The sequence below is a fragment of the Sceloporus occidentalis genome, unplaced genomic scaffold, assembly GCF_023333645.1.
Source record: "Sceloporus occidentalis isolate IW3139 unplaced genomic scaffold, rSceOcc1.0.p SCAF_43, whole genome shotgun sequence".
NCBI lineage: Eukaryota > Metazoa > Chordata > Lepidosauria > Squamata > Phrynosomatidae > Sceloporus > Sceloporus occidentalis.
In genome coordinates, this window is record NW_028317023.1 from 8,060,892 (window position 1) to 8,082,865 (window position 21,974).

Consider the following 21,974-nt stretch of genomic DNA (forward strand, 5'->3'; position numbering starts at 1 on the left):
ATGGTCAAATAAGGGAACCTTTGTTTAAGGAGACAAGGGCAGACTTTATATATATAAGAGACACATACATATTTTATAACACTGTTCACTCTATTGGTATCACATATATACAGTACCTTAAATCAGTTTGCACCTAATAGATACATTATAATGCTAATCATTTATATCACATAGTCATAGTGCATGCTTTTAAATTTACAAGTGCTTCACTAATGTATTTTTTGCTGATATTTTATTCCAAACATTTACAAACTTAAATGTAACTTTATTTTCAAATGTATTTTAAAATGGTAATCATTACAATATACCTTTCTATAGTATAGGTACTTACCCTCACGTCTAACAGATTGTGTGTAATTGGGTCACGAGACAAAATTACTCAGTACGATTAGTTAATCTCAATACAAAGATATATCTCTAGTTGCAAATCAGCTTAGACACAAACCAGGCACGAAAGTTACATGAACATGAACACCGCCGAAGATCTTGACTATCCAAGGCAACTGCTCGAATATAAAGATGGCTTTATGGTCTCTAAGGTGGGAAACATCAATTTTTTTTTGTTACCTCATATGTACTGACATGACACAAACCAAGAATATTGCTATTTTATAGAATCAACAGAAATTGTTATAAGATCAGATAAAACCATATAGGAGATCTGCCATTTTGCGATAATAGACAAGAGAAATACATAGTTGTATACAGTCTCTAGCACTACAGACTTACACACAGTCTAATAAAACAAAGCTATGTACTATGACTTCCTACTTGATGTGAAAATAGGATTTCAGTATTAACATATGCATTATATTTGTACAGATTTAAAATACCCTGGATTTACCATATAATGGATATTCCCATACTGAACTTTCTGTAAAACTTTCCATGTCAGTTACTGTGACACAATTATTTAAGGTTTAGGGAGGTAAAGTATCTCCCCTGTCATGTTTTTCCACTTCACAGTTTGTTAACTTTATACCGCAGTTGGCATCAAAGTATAAAACCTGTTAGAAATATAAATTCTAACATTTAATTTATAAGTTTAAATGGACTACAATGATTTAGCTTGCTAAGATTTATTTTTTGGCTTGCAGATGAATCGCCTTTTATACCGATCTCAACGTATGAACAAGTATACAACATATTGTTTGTCTTTTCACTTCTAGACCATGTTTGCAGCTTGCGAGTTTGGAGTCTTTGACCTTTTGCATGAATCAACTGAGCCATTGTCCACAAAAGTCATTGCCTCTCGCTTGAATACAAACATAGATGGAGCAGATCGTTTACTTAGTGCTTGTGTAGGACTAAAGCTCTTGGAAGTAGAAATTAAAAATGGTGAAGGTAACGTTGTTTTGTAAGTTACATATAATATGACGCTATGATAAGGCTACTTTGCCTTCTTTGGTACATTGAGCGGCACACACTGTTCTAAAATCATTTTAAAAGTCCCGACTTAAAAAATATAATACAATATACTTAATATACTTTATTAGTTTTTAATTTTCTCCTTCTCGATTAGTACATCATAATGTGTGTTCATGTTATTGCTAACTATATACATTGTCAGTTTTAATGTAATTTGGAATGTTGCATGTAGTAATAGTGCTACAGAATCTTCTGGCTTTCTATAATAAAATGTATAGTTAGCTATTGGATACAGAGTGTTATTAACAGCAAATAACTGTAAAAACAAGATGGAAGGAAAAGTAGGAAATGCAATATACATTATATTTGTGCACACACATACTGTATTACTACCATTCACAAAACCGGTTTTTCTGAGGTTTTTCAGCTCAGTGTACGTTCAAATGTATTAACAGATGATACAGCATGTATGTATGTCCGTAACCAAATATTCATTATCATTTATTGCCTACTCTAATAATATATTTGTATTTTCTTTTTAAAGCTTTCTATACAAATACAAATGTTTCAAGGATATACCTCATAAAGTCAAGTCCAAAATCGCTTTACCATATGATGATGTACCATTCTCACACCATGTACAGATGCTGGCATTTCCTACCACAGGCTGTAAGGTATAAGACAGTTTCATAATGTCTCTGCTCTTTACTTTTTTTTTGACTATGTAAAAATACTGCACAGATTTGAAGAACTTGATATATTGAGTGTATTTGATAGTGATGTATTTATGGAGGTTGTTGCCTCAGGTCTGGCCTGGGGCAGCACTCTCAACCATTCCTTAGACCTTAAACCCTGTGGATTCTGACAGTCTTCTTAAAGCAAAACACAGGAATATAACATCATATCCTAGCTCTTCACATTAGGTTTAACTGAAGAGCTGCTACAGAGGTCTTCACAGACACCTGCAAAGAGCTGGGCTAGTATTATTTTATTTAATAGCGCATTTAGAGACCTGATGTATGTAGCTTGGTTCTCATCCTGTCCCTTAAGCCTAGATGTAGGCATCTAGCCTTGAACATTTGTGCATATCTGAGAGCAAGTGCATGTATGGTAACAATGGCAAATGCTGGGAAATTTCCATGACAAAGAGTACTTCACGTTTTCAGTTTTCAGCATATCCAGAATTTTTCCAAACTCATTTTTTGACAGGTTTCATACAAGCATCACCCTTACGGACTGACCCCATGGGCCACTGATGCCAGGTTCTCCCCTATGTTATTTAGGTCAATGCAGGATAACAGCACCAGAGGCATTTTTTGAGGTTCTAGTAACCCTAGGTTCTAGAAACACTAGCCTAGATAACTATCGATAATTTGCATTAATGGTAAATTTGTGCATATACAAGCTGCTGTGCTTAACTATGTAATATTAATTTTCCCCCTTTAAAGCATGTGATTTGATATTTGTTTTAATTCTATATGTTGTAGTGCAGCACTTCTCAACCTCTTATTTTTTCTAGGCCCACTGGTTTACTTAAAAAAAAATTATAAACCAAAATTTAATGGTGCTTGAAACAGTTCTAAAATGGGTAAAGAAAAACTATGTTTTGTGTTGGAAACATCCTGTAAAATGATTACTTGATTTATATTTTATAGCTTAAAAAATGCACTTTAAGGTAGTATACTAAATATTTAATAGCAAATAATCCAAATAATAATCCTTCTTAGAAACTAATATTATATGTGTATATGTGTACAACTGATTTTTTTATTTTTATTTTTTTTTAACAGAGAAGGAAAAAACCAGTATGAAAGGACTTTTGGAATATCTTCAAAAGATTTATTTGAAGCCCTTTACAGGTAATTGTTATTTAATGGAGCCACATTTTAATTTCTTGAACTTTAATTCTGAACAGTAAAGTAAGTTAAAATACACTACGGTAAAAAGTAAAGGAGAGGTTGGCCACATTTTTACTATTTGGTATTGGCATTTATGGGGAAATATTGCGGGGAAATTAAATGGGGAGTCCATTTTTGCCATTACATCATTATCATACCTGGGAACTCTCGGATAAATTATAGATACAATTGTTCTCTAATCACAACTATAGCAAAAGTATGCACTCCCATGGAGAATAACATACCCCAACCACTGATATTCATACTGAAAAATAAATTTACCCAAAAGTCTAAAACGGCTTTGGTCATAAAGGGATTTTTGTAGCTGTAAGAGGTACTAAAAGTTAAATTATTCTGGTTTATATTATCTGATTAGGTCAGAAGACGAGATGAAAACCTTTCTACTTCATATGGATTCAATATGGAACATATGTGGGAAGGCTGTGATTACTGCTTTTGACTTGTCTACATTTAAGACAGTCTATGATTTAGGAGGTACATTTATACTAAAAATCTTCTTTGAGAAGTTGCTTGATTGCTATATATATATATATATATATATATTTGTAATCATTATTTTATTAGGGTGTTCCGGAGCTCTTGCCAAGCAGTTTGTTTCTGTGTATCCTGAATCTACCGTGACAATTTTGGACCTGCCTCAAGTTGTGCAAGCTGCAAAGAAATACTTTATGACCTACAAGGAATGGCCAATTTACTTTCATGAAGGTAAGCAAATAACTTGGCTTATTGTATAATCAATAATTTGGCTTCCTGTATATAAACAGGAAACTTAGGTTACAGACAGCGCGTATGTATTATTTTATGTAATATATAACGGAATCAAAACACGATTTAGTAAAAAATGCATTCTTTGGTTAGAATAATAAATATAACTTACATCAAAATAAACACATATAAGCACTGAAAATATGTGTTTGTGGAAAAAAATACAAAAATGGATGATAGGATACACAATATTTTTAAATGACCTCACATGTCCTTTAAGGAGTGTGGTAGGTTTCAAGGGTTTGCTTGTTAATTGTAACCTACTGGTAGCTATCGTGTAACTATGTTAGAAGAAGAAAAATCCATTATATATAAACAAAATGAAAGTTAGAATTAATTTATACACGTGGCTTTCAAGAGTTCTAGAACACACATACCCAGTGAATATTCTGAGCTTCTAGAAGAAAATGAAAATGAGTGTGTTTTGATGGTGGCACTACCGAGCAGTATAATCTGGCCTAGGTTGACTAGGTCTTAGTCTATGTTGGTAAAATGGTGGACAGAAGCCCACAGAATAACTCCAGCATGTAACACCCTATTTTATATTTGTTTATTTAAGGCACTGAAAAACAGTAACCTTTGTATCTTGAAGCACCTGCTCGTCCCACTAATATATGTAGCAGGATATGTACCTCACATATTGTTACTATAATCATATTAAATCGATGGGCTTATTAAACAAACAGTAGAGCATTATACAGCGTAATTTCCTATGCGTGTATGTGTGTGTATTAAGATATATAGATATATTTATAATACTAATGACATATTCAGCACATGTCCTGCTTGACTTGTTTCTTTATTAAAATATACTGATTTTATATAATTAAATTGTCTGTGAAGATTCTATTTTGCTTGTTTGAATAATTGCAATACACCATACTGTACACATTTTATTCCAATATGTACAAAAAAACATTTTACAGACTGTTTTGCCCTAGGGTCACACGGAACACAGGTTGAGAAATGTTGATTGAAAAGCAAGAGAGTACGTCAAGCAAATAGATTCAAATACACATTCCCTCCTGTGATAAAATTCTTCTATGTCTTGGTTATCCCTCATCTCATTCACTAATAAATCCTTTACCAGTAATTATTGTATTTCCATGCATTGTTTAATTATGTCAGTTCTTACTGCTTGTCGCTTTGTTTCTTTTTAAAGGAGATTTCTTTAATGACACTATTCCTGAAGCTGACCTATTTATTATGGCTCGCATAATTCATGACTGGTCAGAGGAAAAATGCATTCAGTTACTAAATAAAGTTTACAAGTCATGCAAACCTGGTGAGTTTATGTGCACACACACTAGCTGTTTCAATATTATAAATGTTTCTATCTAACCAAAATTGAATTTATTGCTAATTAAGCAAATTAGGAAGTATCCAGGCAGAAACAGATTTTGATCATGCTAAGGAGCAGGACAACAGCTCCCATCTCCTCATCTCTATAGCATAACTGTCAGGCCCCATTCAGGCTGTGGAGCTGCTTATGTTTAGTTTTCCCTGTCTCGCTACAGTTCCCCTGCCTCTCTACAGTTCTCTGTCTTGCTACAGTTCCCCCTTTGCTATAATCCATTACTGGATTTCCCTGTGCTCTGCTGTTTACTTCTGATACTTTGTTTCAGTCCTGCTCTAAGCTTCAGCTTCTGTTTCCTTTATAAGTTGTGCCCCACCTGTTTGTTATGTTTGTCCCAGTCTGCAGTCTTAGATTTAATGTTTAGTTTCAGCTTTAGTGATTCAGTAGGCAGGGTTTAGCGCTAGGACCCACCGAATATTGGAGTACTTTGGCATAGTGGTGGACTAACCATGCTATGGCCATCAGATTTGACTAAATTACCAATTGTTATCTTAAAGTCCTAGGCTAGTCCTGTATTTATGTGTGTCAGTCTTTTATGTGCCTTTACCCTCTTTTCTCTGAATCATCTGAGTTCCTCGGTTCCTCTCTCCTCTCCCCATGTCCCAATTTAAGATAGCCTATCCTCTGCTTAGCTTCCCTACTCCCAGTCTGCAGCATCCTGCTCATTTCTCTGTTGAGCTATGTCTCATGCCTGCTGCAGGGTGCCTGCAGGATATCACTTTGTTTTGTTCTGGACAACATCTGCGATGTCAGGGCCCTGGTATGTGGCTGCACAACCCTAGGTGCTCAACACCCCGGAGAGTGCAGTCGCCCTGCACCAGGCCCTGTCCAACTCCGCTAGTGGGCAATAACTCCTGAATTCCATCAATGGGCTCTCTGGGTCATTACAGTCGTCTGTATGGGCCCAGCCCCTGACAATAACCAAGTTAAGGCAAAATATATTTGTAACACTTAGAATATTATAACCTTTTTGTTGTATTTTTTTACTTAATGCATAAAGGAGGAGGTGTGCTGCTTGTTGAAGTGCTACTAAATGAAGACAGAAGCGGTCCTCTAACTTCCCAGCTGTACTCATTGAACATGTTGATCCAGACAGAAGGCAAAGAAAGAACTGCATCCGAATATGAGATGCTCCTGGCAGCCTCAGGCTTCAGGGATATTCAAGTGAAAACAACCGGAAAAGATTATGATGCTATACTAGGGAGAAAATAAAACATTACTTTTGCAGCTTATATAACATTTGTGTTTAGTTTTGTATCTATTAGAAATATGCATTATATAGCAGCACTTATTTCAGAATGAATGCAATTTGTGCATCTTAGGAAAATAAGTTATTGTTCATTTTGTCAAGTAAAATGATATACATTTCGCAGCAATCTAGAGTTTATAAAACTGAAGTACATTTACCAATCAGTCAATAAAGTTATTTATTATAGGATTGTTGTCTGGATATATTATGCATTATATTTTATTAATGATTACCTAGTCAAGTTTTTAAAAGTTAGTTTCAGGACCTGACTGGGAATAAAAACCATCCCTATATTTCATGGTCCCATTAATGTGCACGTATGTATGGTCCCAGCCCCCAATTTATTTATTTTTGTTCAGAATAGCGACAAACCATGCAATTTAAAGTGCAGTTGTAGAATATATTAGTCATAAATAAGATCCACATGAAAATACAAAGTTCTTAATATCACTGTGGCCCATGACATCATGTAATGGTTTGGGACTGATTGGGAGAGGACTGCATTAAATAATATGAAAAACTATTTTACGTATGAAATTATCCATTTGTAGTATAAATAAATTACTGAAAAAAATATTTAAAAAACAGAAATCACTTTAACACTAGATTATAAATGGTGAAAATAAACACCTATCTCTCCTAAAAAAAAACATTGTGCATGAGAGTGATCAGAGAACATAAGTGTGTGTATTTTTATATATGTGTAAGTGTATGGTGTTAGAGTAGGTGGGTGTGTATATATCATACCCGTTCACGCGAACCGTTTCTTAAAAAATGATCAGTTCGCACAAACCGTTTCTTAATTACCCTATTATAGGCCGCACTTTCCCCCCCTTAAAGTGGTTATGCAGCCTATAATTGGGTTTAGGATCCAGATCTACCGCCGCGCTGCAAGGGACTTGGATCCTCCTTTCCGGCGGCTCCACCCACCCTCACTGAACGGGGCTGTCACCGCCCGCGAATGTCACTGAGACGTGGTGGCCAGCTGACTCAATTCTATTTTGGATCAACGGGGACGGGTTCTTAAAATGCCACCCCTGTCGATTTGAAATAGAGTCAGCCGGCGCCGCTCAATAACTTTCGTGGGCGGCACCAGCGCTGCTTAATTACCTTTGGGGGCGGTGCCAGCCCCGTTCAGTGAGGAGGGTGGGTGGAGCCGCCGGCAGCAGCGGATGTTTGACAGCAGGAATCCAACTGAGTGCACATCTGGGTCTTCGGTCAGGTAAGTAGAAGTAACTGGGGGCATGCTTGGCAGTGGGAGGCTGGGACAAAGATGGCTATGGGAAACTGGAGGCAAAGGCACATTCTGTCCCCAGTTTCCCATAGGCATCTTTGTCACTAAACATGGGACTATGGGAAGCTGTTTAGTGACAAAGATGCCTATGGGAAACTGGGGACAGAGTTATTAAGTGGGATTAATTAATGGTAATTAAAAGTATGCACTGGTGCTTTTTAGATGATTGCTTGAGATTTTTTTAATGTGACAAATGCAAATGATAAAACGTCAAAGGAGGCATCATAGATTTGTAAAAAAAATACTTTTTGAAAAAAGGGTGAAAACGGCATATACCAATTTGAGTCAAATTGTTTTTTTGCAGTTTTCACTTTGTTTTTAAGAAGTAGATTTACAAAAATGTTTAGTGACTCTGTTTTATTAATAGCATTTGTCACATAAACAATTCACAAACAATTATCTAAAAAGTACCAGTGCATACTTTTTCCAGACTTCTATTGAACACTTTGATTAACTGCTTTATATATTTATATATTTATATATATATATATATATATATATATATATATGCTAAACAGCTTGAAATTGTTGAAAGTGCATTTTTTACAGTAGATTTTACTTATTTATGTGTGACTGTCTGAGTCTCTGTGTGCGAGAGAGACTGTCTGAGTGTAAGGCACCTACCTGGCAGATGCTGGGAGGTTCCGCTCTGTCCTCCCGGCAGAAACGCCGGCACCATTCCCTGCTACATGAAGCAGCCGCTCACACGCGCGGCCGCTTCATGAATATTTATGCGGCTGACCGCCGCCTGGATTCCGCCGCGTCGCTATGGCGACGGTGGACGCGGTTACGTCAGAGACGCCGGGGAACGCCTCCCCGGGCTATTTAAACGTCTCTCACACATCCACCGGTGCTCAGTTGTACTGGTGCTTCCGTGCTTATTGAGCCCCCTCCTGTGTTACATTATTGTTTGTGTTACTTCTGGTATCTTGACCCTGGTCTGCTCAACGGCTATCGTGAACTTCTGGTATCCTGACCCTGGCTATCCTAACGACTCTGAGTACCTCTGGCATCCTGACCCCGGTCTGCTAAACGGCTATTGTATATTTCTGGCATCCTGACCTCGGCTATCCTTACGGCTCCTGTGTACTTCTGGCATCCTGACCCCGGCTATCCTAACGACTCTGAGAACCTCCGGTATCCTGACCCTGGTCTGCTTAACGGCTCCATCCAGATCACTCGTGCTTACAGCTACACTGCCAAGTGTCCTGTTATCCTCCTCAGGCCCCTTGTGCGTGTCCTGTACTGAGCAAGCGTGTTCCTTTCCTGCATCCTGGATTCCTTCCGGTAAGACGATCCTAACACTGAGTCTCTGTGTGCGAGAGACTGCCTGAGTCTCTGTGTGTGAGAGACTGCCTGAGTCTCTGTGTGCGAGAGAGACTGTCTGAGTCTCTGTGTGCGTGTGTGAGAGAGAGACTGCCTGAGTCTCTGTGTGCATGTGTGAGAGAGAGAGATTGCCTAAGTCTCTGTGTGCGTGTGAGAGAGAGACTGCCTGAGTTTCTGTGTGCGTGTGTGAGAGAGAGACTGCCTGAGTCTCTGTGTGCATGTGTGAGAGAGACTGCCTGAGTCTGTGTGCGTGTGTGAGAGAGACTGACTGAGTCTGTGTGCGTGTGTGAGAGAGACTGCCTGAGTCTGTGTGCATGTGTGAGACTGCCTGAGTCTGTGTGTATGTGAGAGAGAGACTGCCTGTGTAAGTGTACGAGAGACTGCCTGAGTCTCTGTGTGTGTGTGAGAGAGACTGTCTGAGTCTGTGTGTATGTGAGAGAAAATGACTGAGTATGTGTGTGTGTGTGAGAGAGACTGCCTGAATCTGTATGTGTGTGAGAGTGACTGCCTTAGTCTGTGTGCATGTGAGAGAGACTGCCTGAGTCTGTATGTGTGTGTGAGGTTCGTCTTAACAGGAGGAATCCGGAATGCGGGAATGGAACACACTTGCTCAGTACAGAACACGCACAAGGGGCCTGGTGAGGGTCACAGGGCGCTTGGCAGTGTAGCCGTTATCTCGGGTGGTCAGGACGTAGCCGTTTAGCAGGCCAGGGTCGGGATGCCGGAGATACGCAGGAGCCGTTGAGATAGCCAGGGTCAGGAAGCCAGAGGTACTCAGAGTCGTTTAGGATAGCCGGGGTCAGGATGCCAAAGGTACACAGAGTCGTTGGGATTGCCGGGGTCAGGATACCAGAGATACACAGAGTCGTTAGGATAGCCAGAGTCAGGATGCCAGAAGTACATGAGAACCGTTAAGCAGACCAGGGTCGGATACCGGATAAACAGGATAACAGAACTTGAAACACGGAGGGGCTCACGAGATAAGGAAGCACCAGTATAACTGAGCACTGATGGAAAGGAGAACAAGGTTTAAATAGCCCGGGGTTACCTTTCATAAAATTCTGGACACCCTCTGCTCGCTTCTTCTCTAGCTGGTCTCATCTCCTTTACTCTGACTACTCTAAACTAAAGTTCTTATGTTTTGCAGGTACATGCTGGTCTGTTATCTACTACTACCATGATCATATATTTTTCCTATTAAGGGGTAACTAACATTTGCCTCCCACTAGGAAACCTCTTTCCTGAGCCAACCAAGATAAGTAATCGGGAGGAGGTTAGGAGGTACTGGAGTGGGGAGGATATTTTGCATACATACTCATGCTCAGGCCCGGACTGGCCATCGGGCACAACGGGCATTTTCCCGGTGGGCCGGGCGGCCCAGGGCCGGATTGACGTAGGGGCTGATGGAGCTGCAGCTCCAGGCCCCTAACTTAAAATAGGCTCAGTCAGGACCGGACTGACTGTGCCTATGCGGCCGCATTAACGCCGGGCATAAGGGGTACCTGCCCCTTAAGCCCGCAGCAACTGCGACCGGGTCTGCCACTCTAGGGGGCCGGGCAGCCCCAACCAGAGCCGGCCTTAGGGGTGCGCGGCCGCACAGTGCTTAAATTAAAATTAAAAATAAAGATTTTTAAATTAAATAAAAATAAAAATCGGGGGTTTTTTTGTTAACTTTATTTAATATCCTTCATGTTAAATAAAGTTTGTTTAACTTTATTTAACATGAAGGATGTTAAATAAAGTTTCAAAAAAAAAACAACAAAAAACTCCCGATGTTTTAATTTAAGCCCTGTGCGGCCACGCACCCCTAAGGCCGGCCCTGGTGGGGGCTGCCTGGCCCCCTAGAGTAGCGGTTGCTGCTTACTCTGGCAACAAGGTAAGTAGGGTAAGGGAGGGGGGTGCAGTGAGAAGGGGCAGAGGGGGGGAGAGGGGATAGATAGAAAGGGGTAGAGGGGATAGATAGTGAGAGGGGGTACATATTGAGAAATGGGGAAGGGGGTACATAGTGATAAGGGGGTACATAGTTAGAAGGGGCAGATAAGAAGGGGATGGGGAGAGGGGGTAGTGTGAATGCATACAAGAATGAATGAATAAATGTGTGAATGAATTGTGTGAATGCGTATGAGAATTAATGAATTCATGTGTGGATGAATTGCTTGAATGATTTGTGAGACTGCATTAATGAATATGTGTTAATGATTTGTGTGAATGAGTGAGTAAGTGTTTGTGTCTATCATGAATGTTTAAGTGATTTGGGGAAATGCAAAGATGGTACATGAAGGGTGGGCTTTAACAATAAATAAATAAAAATGGGCTGCTCAGTCTTAAATGCCCGGGCTTATTTTTTGTCCCAGTCCGGGCCTGCTCATGCTAACACCCACTTACACACTGATGGGATACTTTTGGGCTCAGTTTAATGGAAAGCTTAACCTCAACTGGTCTTAATGAAGGTTTCCAATTGAATGACCTATGTATTGAACTAGGCAACATCTTTAAAAAATATTACAATTAAAGCTTGCGGAAACATCTGAACCTAAGCAATTTAGTGGGGTCCTTATAAAAATATAAAATAAATTGTAAATTTTAGTCAGATCTTCTAGACAATCAAAAAGTAAGTATAGAAATTTGTAGACATATCTTCACATACTTAAATGATAAAACTAAAATTAATATTTACCAGCATTGAAATACAATACAGAATAGTTCAGTGTATATCTATATACCGGTAATTATATTTCATAATTCCTGTGAACAACTAAAATTATAATAATGATTTTTATTGAATTAATTTATTTTATAAAGTATAATGGTATCAGTAACGCAACATAGTTTTTTCTTAAACCCTTTTTTACTCTACCAGCATTGGGATGGTTATTCACAACAATGGTCTGTTTTCCTGTTCCTTTTTTACCTACAAAGTAGGTGAACAAATTGAACTTGGTTAGCCCATACTAAAAAAATAGACAATTTAATTATCATTTGTAGATATTCTAATCTAATTTGTAATTTATTTAGCAAGTCTGTAAACATTCTCAGAAAAACAGTACCACGTGAATTAATATCGTTGAAAACTATAGAGTTGCAGAAAAGAAAACAGCCAGAAGGTGTAGCTATTGGTACACATTTACATTTTATGCCATATAAACTGCTAGTTCTGCCATACTTGCCTTGTTCAATAATGTATATAATGACCTTTAAGAATGTATCACTACTCACCCCTAGGAGAATTAAGTAACTGACATCAGTTATAATGTCTCACATGTACAGAGTCATGAAATAACATGTGAATCCACCAATTCTGGATCTGTCTATGAGAAATGTTTGAGGACAATTCACTATGTCATTGAATGTGAGTTCCTATACTAGTGTAATGTACCGTATATTCCGGCGTATAAGACGACTGGGCGTATAAGACAACCCCCAACTTTTCCAGTTCAAATATAGAGTTTGGGCTATACTCGCCGTATAAGACTACCCCTCTACCCAGTACAACAACCAGCCAATCACGGCAAGCGATGTACCTTACCGGTGATTGGCTGGTTGTTATACAGACATATACATACATACACTGCCCTTACACACACACACATTATATATATATCTACACATACTAACATATGCCTGTCCATACACACACATTTATACACTGCCCTCACCACACACCCCTGCCTTTACACACACACACACACACACACACACACACACACACATATATATATATATATATATATATATATATATATATGGTATATATATATATATGATATATATATATGATATATATATGGTATATATGGTATATATGGTATATATATGGTATATATATATATGGTATATATATATATGGTATATATATATGGTATATATATATATATGGTATATATATATATATATATATATATATATATATATACCATATATACCTACTGCTCTTACACACACCTGACCATACACATACACTGACCATCTCACACAACATATATACATACACTGCACTCACACCCCTTTCTCCCCATCTCTTACCTTTCTCATCTTCTATCTTCTTTCTTCCATCCAGTTGTGGGAGCGTGAGGTCTGTCATTTCAGACCTCTGTTTACTGCTCCCTCATCACTATGCGCCGGCAATTGATGCCGAGCGCCGGGACATGACGTCATCAATAGCCGGCGCGTAGTGATTAGGGAGCAGGGAAGCCGAGGTCTGAAGTGCCAGACCTCGAGCTCCCTAATATTGGGCTAGTTAGAGGGAGGTCGTGATCTTGCACCTACCTCAGCGCGGCCCTGAAGACCGGCCTAGGGGAGGCGGCTTCTCCACTCACCCCTCCCCTAGAGATTCGTGGCTTCGTGGGGAATCTCCGGCTAGGTAAGTAAGTATACCAGGCGTATAAGACGACCCCCGACTTTTGAGAAGATTTTCTCGGGTTAGAAAGTCGCCTTATACGCCGGAATATACGGTATATTTACTATAATTACAAAATGAAAAAAATATAATAATAAATATCATCATATATATAAATTTATCAATATATTAATAAATATTAAGGGGAGCCCCTCTCGCGGTATGCGAGGAGGAGGTCTTGCTGAAAATGCAGGGTGGCCCCATTGACGCCGCGGGCAGTCACGCCGACGTTGCAATGTCACGGGACATAAGCCATTTTTGCAAAGGGAAGTGCTGCAAAGACGCTTCCATGACCTGGAATTTTCCCGCAGTGACCCTGAGACCCAGAAAGTTCCCAGGTATGCTTGATACTATTACCACAGCTGTAGTTGTTGCTATAACTATCAGGGAACAAATTGAACACTCTAGTGCATAAAGGCAGATGCATGGAAATTCTAAATTGCAGGCATAGATCACAAGTCCCGCAAACTAAAGGCCAGCCCTGGCAAAAATATTGCACATATAGGACTTGACTTAGCACCCAGATTGCATCCACAGGACTTGCCCCAGAACCCAAATTACATCCACACACTTGCCCCAGAACCCAAATTACATCCACACATTTGCCCCAGAACCCAAACTGCATCCACACACTTGCTTGTCCTTATATTTACCTTAACATATAAACACTTTCAAAACACAAAAACATATTTTCTCTCCGTTTTCCCATTATGGCTGCCCTTTTTGTTCATCTCTCCCCTTTCTCATTCCCCTTATTATCTCTCCCTTTTTTCTTTATCCTTTCCTTTCTTATTATCCATCCTGTTTCTCTTAATCTCAGCTCTTTCTTTTTGGTGTAGATCTCCCCCTCTTTATCTCCCCACCATTTTTCTTTATCTCTATCCCTTCTGTTTATCTCCCCTCCACTTTCTCTCTATCTTACACCCATTTCTCCCTACCTCCCCCTTTCTTTTATCTCTCCCACATTGTCTCTCCTCTTTTTCTGTATCTTATATATCCAATTTTCTTGCTCCAATTTCGCTTTATCGCTTCCTTTTATGCTTGCCTCTCCCCTTTCTATTTTACCTCTCCACCTTTTTCTTAATCTATAACTTTCCTCCTTATGTCACCCCTTTCTCCCAATCTCTCATTAACTCTCTTCTTTTTCTTTATTTCTCCCCTTTGTCTTACCTCTACTTGTTCTCATTATCTTTTGATCTCCCCAACCAGCACATCTGGCAGAGCCACAGATCTGGCCCAGAGGGCAAAGTAAAGCCAAGTGGTCCCTTGTTGTCACCTTGTCCCACCAACATATGCACTGGCACACATATGTATACACTCTTACAAAAATGTACACACACGCTACTATATATATGCATGCTTACTAGACTTGGGCGGCAGCCAACTCTTCGTGTTCGTCTTCGTGGGGGAAAAAATCTTCGTATTCTACAAATATTCGCCGTTCCTGTGTTCGGTCCGGGCGAATATTCGTGTACATTCTTCATGTTTGTTTTTTTCTTTGTTTTTAGCCATTTTTTGCAGAAGGGGTTAATAGGGGGTTAATGTGCTACGCAGCAGCTTTGGAGACAGGATTTTAAATATCCATATGAGCAACTCTATTGGTCGCTGGCAGGGGCCTCCTCTGCCATCAACCAATGAAGTGCACCTGTGCTTCATTTGTTGATGGCAGACGAGCCCCCTGATGGTGACCAATAGAGTCGCACGTACAGACTTTTAAAATCTTGGTTCTGCAACTTGGTCGGGAGAGACCACTGGTCTCCCCACTCCAAGAGTTAAAGGTCCGTACGAACGACCAATAGAGTCGCTTGTACTGACCTTTAACTCTTGGAGCGGGGAGACCGTGGTCTCCCCAGGCCTAGTTGCGCCATCAGGAGTTAAAGGGCCATGCGAGTGAGTCTATTGGTCGCCTGCAGGGGCCTCCTCTGGCATTAACCAATGCCACGATCAACACATACACCCCTAAGGCTGGCCCTGCTTAAAGGAATACGCTGGCCCCTAGTTTTTCTGTTGCTTAATTTATATTGCCCATATTTTTTCATAGGCTCCAGTTCATTTTACTGGTGGTAGGGAATAATCTATTATTTGCATGTATAGATTTGAGTAGTTGAATGCTAGTTGAAGTCCCAGTTCAATGGGAGCTTATCTTACATACAAGCAAGGCCGTCCCTACAATGGGTCCTGGGTGGGTTCATTGGACTGAGGCAGGACTTAGTAGGGAGGGGGTGGCAGGGCCGGACTTAGTACAAGGCGACCCAATAACAGAGGTGTCTTAAAGGGTCACAAGCTGTGTTGATGATAAATGCTATGCACCAGGTAAGAGGGAGAGGGGGAGTAGAGATGTGAGAGCAGGAGATCAAGAGAGGGTAAACCTGTCAGAGTAGGAGGAGCAGAGGAGCTCACTGATGTCCAAATTTATGAAGTATTTCAGTGAGTTTTTCAACCTGTATGAAACTTACAAATTTTCTGAGAATTGTGCTCTGGGAGTTTATGGACGTTTCAGGATGTCTATGTAAATGATATTACTGAGCGCTGAGCCCCTTGTCACTAAGTCCCTGTGAGTTATCAACAAGCTTATTTTCGGCTAATATTCCTTTAACTTCCAGTGGTGTTTTTACTCCTTTCTTTGCCACTGCATTATAGCTTTTGAAATAATATGTTTATTGCTTTAATGTATATTGTACATGACATTTGCAAGTTATTTGTCAGATTCTATAAAAGAAGTTAAATTCATAAGTGCTTCTTGTATATACTGTAGCTGAATGTGCTTGATCCAGCTGTAAAATAGGACTTTGGTTATTCACAGAGGGAGCTTGACTTTTGAGGCCATTATTGCTAAAATCCCACTTTCCTTGTTTGTCAAGGGTGCCCTGCCTGACTTTTGAGGCGCTGGCCATCTCTATCGTTGAATTGCCACACTTTCCTCTTTTCATCCTTAAAAGTACTAATGTTAACCTTATTTCTAACATTTAGACAGTAAATAAGTATTTCCCTTTAAAATGTACAAACAATTAAATAATTTGCTATCAACCACATTTTTTACCCTTGAAAGATAATTAAAGTGTTGAAGTAATTATATGTAAATTATGTGATGATAACTGTGGCACAATTATATGGTGATATGTCATATCTGTTTTTTGTTATCTAACTACTGTTTACAGCTATTTACGTTTACAAATTATAGATTCCTTGCAAATTACAGGGTAATTTAAATTTGAACAGCATTTTTCATCTCGCTGAAATTGACAATAATAACATTAAAGGTGTATGACTCACTTTATTGTGTGACATGTTCTATTATTGTTACCAACCTGTCATTAGTTCTTGTATGTGAATTCTGCCATGAAAAGGTGAGATAAGCATGTTTTATAAAACATACATGATTGTTGCCAACATTTGAAAAAACATTCCAGAGACACACATAACACACACATATATACTACCTTTACACACTCCTGCTCACACATCTCTCCTACATCTAACCCTATCTCTTTCTCATTATCCCCCTTCTCTTGTTTTTCATTATATCCTCTCTTTCTCACATTCTCGCCTTTCTTTTTAACTTTTTTCTTTCCTCCCCATTTTCTAACTTCTCTTTAGCATCTTTCTCACTAGCATCTACCCTCCTTTCTCCTTAATCTCTTTCTCCCTCTGCCTCCTTTTTTCATCTGCCCCTCTTTTCTCCCCATTTCCTTTCTCCCTCTGCTACCTTTCTCCCTATCTGTTTCCTTTCTCACAATCTTTTTTCCTTTCTCCCTTTGCCCATTCTCTCCATCTCTTTCCTTTCTCCCTCTGCCTTCCTTCTCCCCATCCCCTTTATTTCTTCCTCTGCCCCCTTCCTTCCTTCCATCTCTTTCTTTTCTCCCTCTGCCACTCTTCTCCCCATCTCTTACCTTTCTCCCTGTGCTTTCTTCATCTTCTTTTTCTGTGGTTGGACCGCAAAGTCTTTTTCTTCAGTCCTCTGATTCAGTACTCTCACACTGCCCATGCGACTGCCATCTTTGGCCCACAATGTTAGGGAGCTCTGAAGCAGATGTCTGAAGAAAGACATGTTGTGTTCCCATAAATTTGGGCCGGTTAGAGGGACATCTGTAATCTCCTAGGGATCTGTAATCTCCTGGGGATTCCTATGACGGCGAACAGCCTTTATTCTCTTTGTCGCGGAGTCCCCAGACCTGCCTTCTCGCTTCCTGCATCGGCAATCAGTTTGCCGGATGCCAGTGGAGGAAGATCGGGGAGCTGACCAGGGGAATGTGCGCAGATTAACCACCATAGCCCCATAGCACCATAGTCACCATAGCCATGCGCATGGTGAATATGCAATGTATGGGGACAATCCAGCAAGCAAAATTCAACTTCCCTTAACTAAGACTGCACTGTCTGCATGGTCACATTTTCAACTATCTAAACAAGCCAATCCATGCACAAATCCTGAACTTTATCCATTAGTAGCTGCAATGTCCGGCGCTAAAGGTACCCCAAAATGCCCTAAAACATGCTGTAACATCTACAACATCATGCCACAAACACCTGACTCTGGTGGGCCTATAAAAAGGAAATCATCCAAATAATGGATTATGGATGACATTCCTGATTCCTCCTTTACAAAGCACTCCAAGACAGAAATAAAAACTTAAAAATAATAACATGAAACCAAGAATGGGAAGCCATTTATAAGCAAAATAACCACCCTCCCAATGACAAAAAAAATGGAAAAAGCAATGCAGTGAGCAAAAATAAATGGCAATGAAATGGTTAAGTATGCTCTGACCAGTTGACAAAGTAAACTAGCATGCAAGAATTTAGGTATTGTAGGTGGTAAAATATTGAAGAAGAATTCAGGACATAGACCTACTGTACCGTTAATAAAATGGATCATCTGTGACATTTCAGTCTGTCACCTGTCAAATACGTTCATTTCCGCTTACCCGAATGGAACAAGCATGGTTTTTGATTGAAGAAGATACCGAAAAAGACAAATACTGTAACTTCATAAATATGTATTGCCTGCCTCTTTGTTATGTAATTTGATAGATGATATGGAAATATGTGGGAACGAAGCGGAAAAGATTATGTACTGTGGTAAATAGAATTCAGTTAATCCTCTTCCAAATACCTATGTTATTTTATTTAATTTTAACTTAAATAGATTTACTTAAAATTGTACATTACAAATCATATTCAGAATTACAGACAACTGCTTTAATTCCATTAATTTCTTTCAGATTCCCTATTAAGCTGGAAGAGGGCTGTAAAAAACCACTTTCCCTTCTCCCTTTACACAGCTCACCTATATTTGATGGTCAAAGACCTAGAATGACATCTAGGGATGTAAAGAGTAGGTGGAAAGGGATAACACAAAAGTCAAAGAACTGAGAGATCCAGAAGACAGGGGGCTGGGGATCAGTTCTCCTCTTCATGTGTGATCCTGGAAAAAAGTCCATACAGAAGAGAGTTGTAGGAGAGGAACTTCCTCTCTGCTTTTATATTCATATAAATGTTATATTTTTTTTAAATTCGTTTTTATTGCTGTTTATGATTAACATGTCAAATATCATTATAATATGTAAAAATTTGGCATGCAGAAGAGTAATTCTTGCTGTACAACGGTATGTCAGTTAAGAGTAGCACAAGTGGAGCATTAAACACAACACATTAAACTCAGCACCTTTTGACTTCTCCTATGGAAAAGTCAGATTTGTATTTTTATTCAATTTATTAAAAGGCTGTGTCTAGTGCTCCATTTTGAGCAAGATGTATTTGTCTATTGTCGCTTGTTTTCTATCAGTTCAAGAAGAAATAGGACAAGGGGACAATGCAAAACATATGACATATACAGTGGTGTATTCTGGCCTGGCTAGGAAAACGGCGGCAGGTCCAGGGGGATGGCAGCCCCTCTGCCACAAAACATAGAGCCTATCACCCTCTTGGGTGATCAAGCTTTTTTAGTGGGCTGTTTTAAAGGGAAAACACATGTCTTAAAAGGTGGAGTGCCAGGATAGGGCTTCATATCCTCAGCCATAAGACAGGCAGCGCGGGTTATGCCTAAGGCAGCACTGAAGATACATATAAATATATATATGTAGGACAGTACATTGCAAGTGCTTTAAAATAACATTGATTTTTATACCTAAGGCAGCACCGAAGATATATATATATATATATATATATATATATATATATATATATATATATATATATATGTAGGACAGTACATTGCAAGTGCTTTAAAATAACATTGACTTTTACACCTAAAGAAGAATTGTATGCAAAGGCAGTAGAGAGGAGTCATGCAACTACAGGCCAGTAAGTCTTAAATCTGTAGTGGGGAAATTAATGGAAACTATGTTAAAGGAAAAGATTGTTGAACATCTAAAGTCATATAGGTTTCAATATCAAAAACAACATGGGTTTACAACAAGAAGATCATGCCAAACCAATCTTACTGATTTTTTGATTGTGTGACTAAAATAATTGATCAGGGTGGTGCGGTAGACATTGCATATCTCTGTCCTACATAGAAGATTTATCAATAAACTGCAATCTCTGAGTTTAGATCCCAATATTGTTGAATGGGTTAGGGAGTGACTGAGTGACAGAAAACAGAGGGTTGTAGTCAATGGCGTATATTCAGAGCAAGGTCTTGTTACCAGTGGGGTACCTCGGGGATCTGTAATTGTACCCATTCTATTTAATATTTTTTAGCGATATATAGTCAACAAAAGCTTATCTTCCCTTTTTAATTAATTTATTTAAATAGTCACTAGTACATGTCATGTAGGAAAAATCTTAATGCAAGAATGGAATGCCATTGCTGCTTCTAATTAAATATGTTCTCTTAATATTCTGTATAGGTCATCATATGTAATGCTTATTTAAAAATAAGAACATTGTTTATCTAAGAAAAGTCTTTACTAAGGGTATATTGAAAAGCAAATCTTGTACTTAATTGGATCTCTAGTAAATTTCACTGTTGACCTTCGACTGAACTCTAAACTATAAAAGGATGTCTAAGCTGGGAAGCTAATTTAACACTAAACTGTTGAGAATTACTAATTAACTCATATTAGCTCAATGGTTGCAGGGTTATTGTCCCCTAAGGAATTCAAAATACAAATGCATGTACAATATGTGTACCCTATTACATTTGATTAATTCAATATTAATAATGTATATAGTTATTTGCAGATAAATATCATCTTCATATTTGTATGCTACTTTGTGAGTTAGTGTTTTCCATTTATAAATTGGCTAAACCTACAGCTTACTTCATTTATATAGTAAAAAAGTATATAAAAGTCATATTATATTAAAGTATAATTCCACACATTGTATTAAACAGCAGAACATGCCTCCTGCATGGCAAATAGCAAGGGGAGAGTAATGGAGGAAAGGCATATGGGAGTATACTGCAGAATGAACCTCCACATTTGCAACTAGACCACATGTAAATTAAACTCCTGGAATTCCAGCTTAGTCCATCATACATAGAAGGCAAAGTGGACATTGCCGTACGTACAACACTTTCCTCTAGGGTGACCACATCGGCCATGTTTTCCAGGACACGTATACGTTTTTCATATTGCTGACCAGCACAAGTAAAGTGCTGCCCTGCAGTATGTTGGATGTATAGACTTATGGAATTGAACAAATTACTTATACATCCCTCATACTGCAGGGCAGCACTCTATCTGGGCTGGTCAGCAATATGTAAAAACTATATGTGTCCTGGAAAACATGGCCGATGTGGTCACTCTACTTTCCTCCCTTCTCAGTCCCATCAGTGGCTTTTAGCAGCTTGAAATGCTGCCCTGCCTGGAGGGAAGACCTTCCCTTGCATATACTATATAATCAAAAGTATGGGGACACCTGACCATCACATCACACATATCACACATATAAGTTTGTGATATGGACATCCTATTAAAAAACCATAAGCATTACTATAGAGCCCCCACCCCTTGTGGCTCTAACACCCTCGACCCTTCTGGGAAGACTTTCAACAAGATTTTGTAGTGTGTTTGTGGGAATTTGTTTCCCTTCAGCTAAAAGAGTATTTGTTAGGGGACTGATGAGAAAGCCTGGCTAGCAATTTGCATTTCGGTTCACACCAAAGGTGTTCAGTAGGTTTACAGTCAGCGCTTTGCATTCACAGTGTGGGTTGGAAAAAGTATGTGAATTACTTCAACAAAAGCTAATTGGAGTCAGGAGTTAGCAAACCTGGAGCTCAATAAACGAAACAGGATTGGATGTGTGTTTTAGAGCTACCTTGACATTGTGATGGAGTCTATAAACTCTTTCTC

At 39.0% G+C, this 21,974-nt stretch overlaps 1 protein-coding gene across 1 annotated transcript; it reads left to right on the forward strand.

Moving 5' to 3' along the window:
- Nucleotides 1-467: 467 nt before the first annotated feature.
- On the forward strand, nt 468-6,621 carry LOC149289837 (acetylserotonin O-methyltransferase-like). The gene is made up of 8 exons (XM_089490289.1): nt 468-539; nt 1,170-1,344; nt 1,913-2,042; nt 3,159-3,227; nt 3,643-3,761; nt 3,852-3,992; nt 5,215-5,337; nt 6,410-6,621. The coding sequence occupies exons 1-8, from the start codon at nt 468-470 to the stop codon at nt 6,619-6,621; spliced, it is 1,041 nt and encodes a 346-aa protein (XP_089346415.1).
- The last annotated feature ends 15,353 nt before the right edge of the window (nt 6,622-21,974 follow it).

Excerpts from the sequence above, each read along its gene's own strand:
- LOC149289837 (XM_089490289.1), top strand. The coding sequence starts at position 468 with ATGAACACCGCCGAAGATCTTGACTATCCAAGGCAACTGCTCGAATAT. Across the intron at positions 1,345-1,912 it reads AGAAATTAAAAATGGTGAAG|CTTTCTATACAAATACAAAT; the intron begins GTAACGTTGTTT and ends TTCTTTTTAAAG. Across the intron at positions 3,993-5,214 it reads GCCAATTTACTTTCATGAAG|GAGATTTCTTTAATGACACT; the intron begins GTAAGCAAATAA and ends TTCTTTTTAAAG.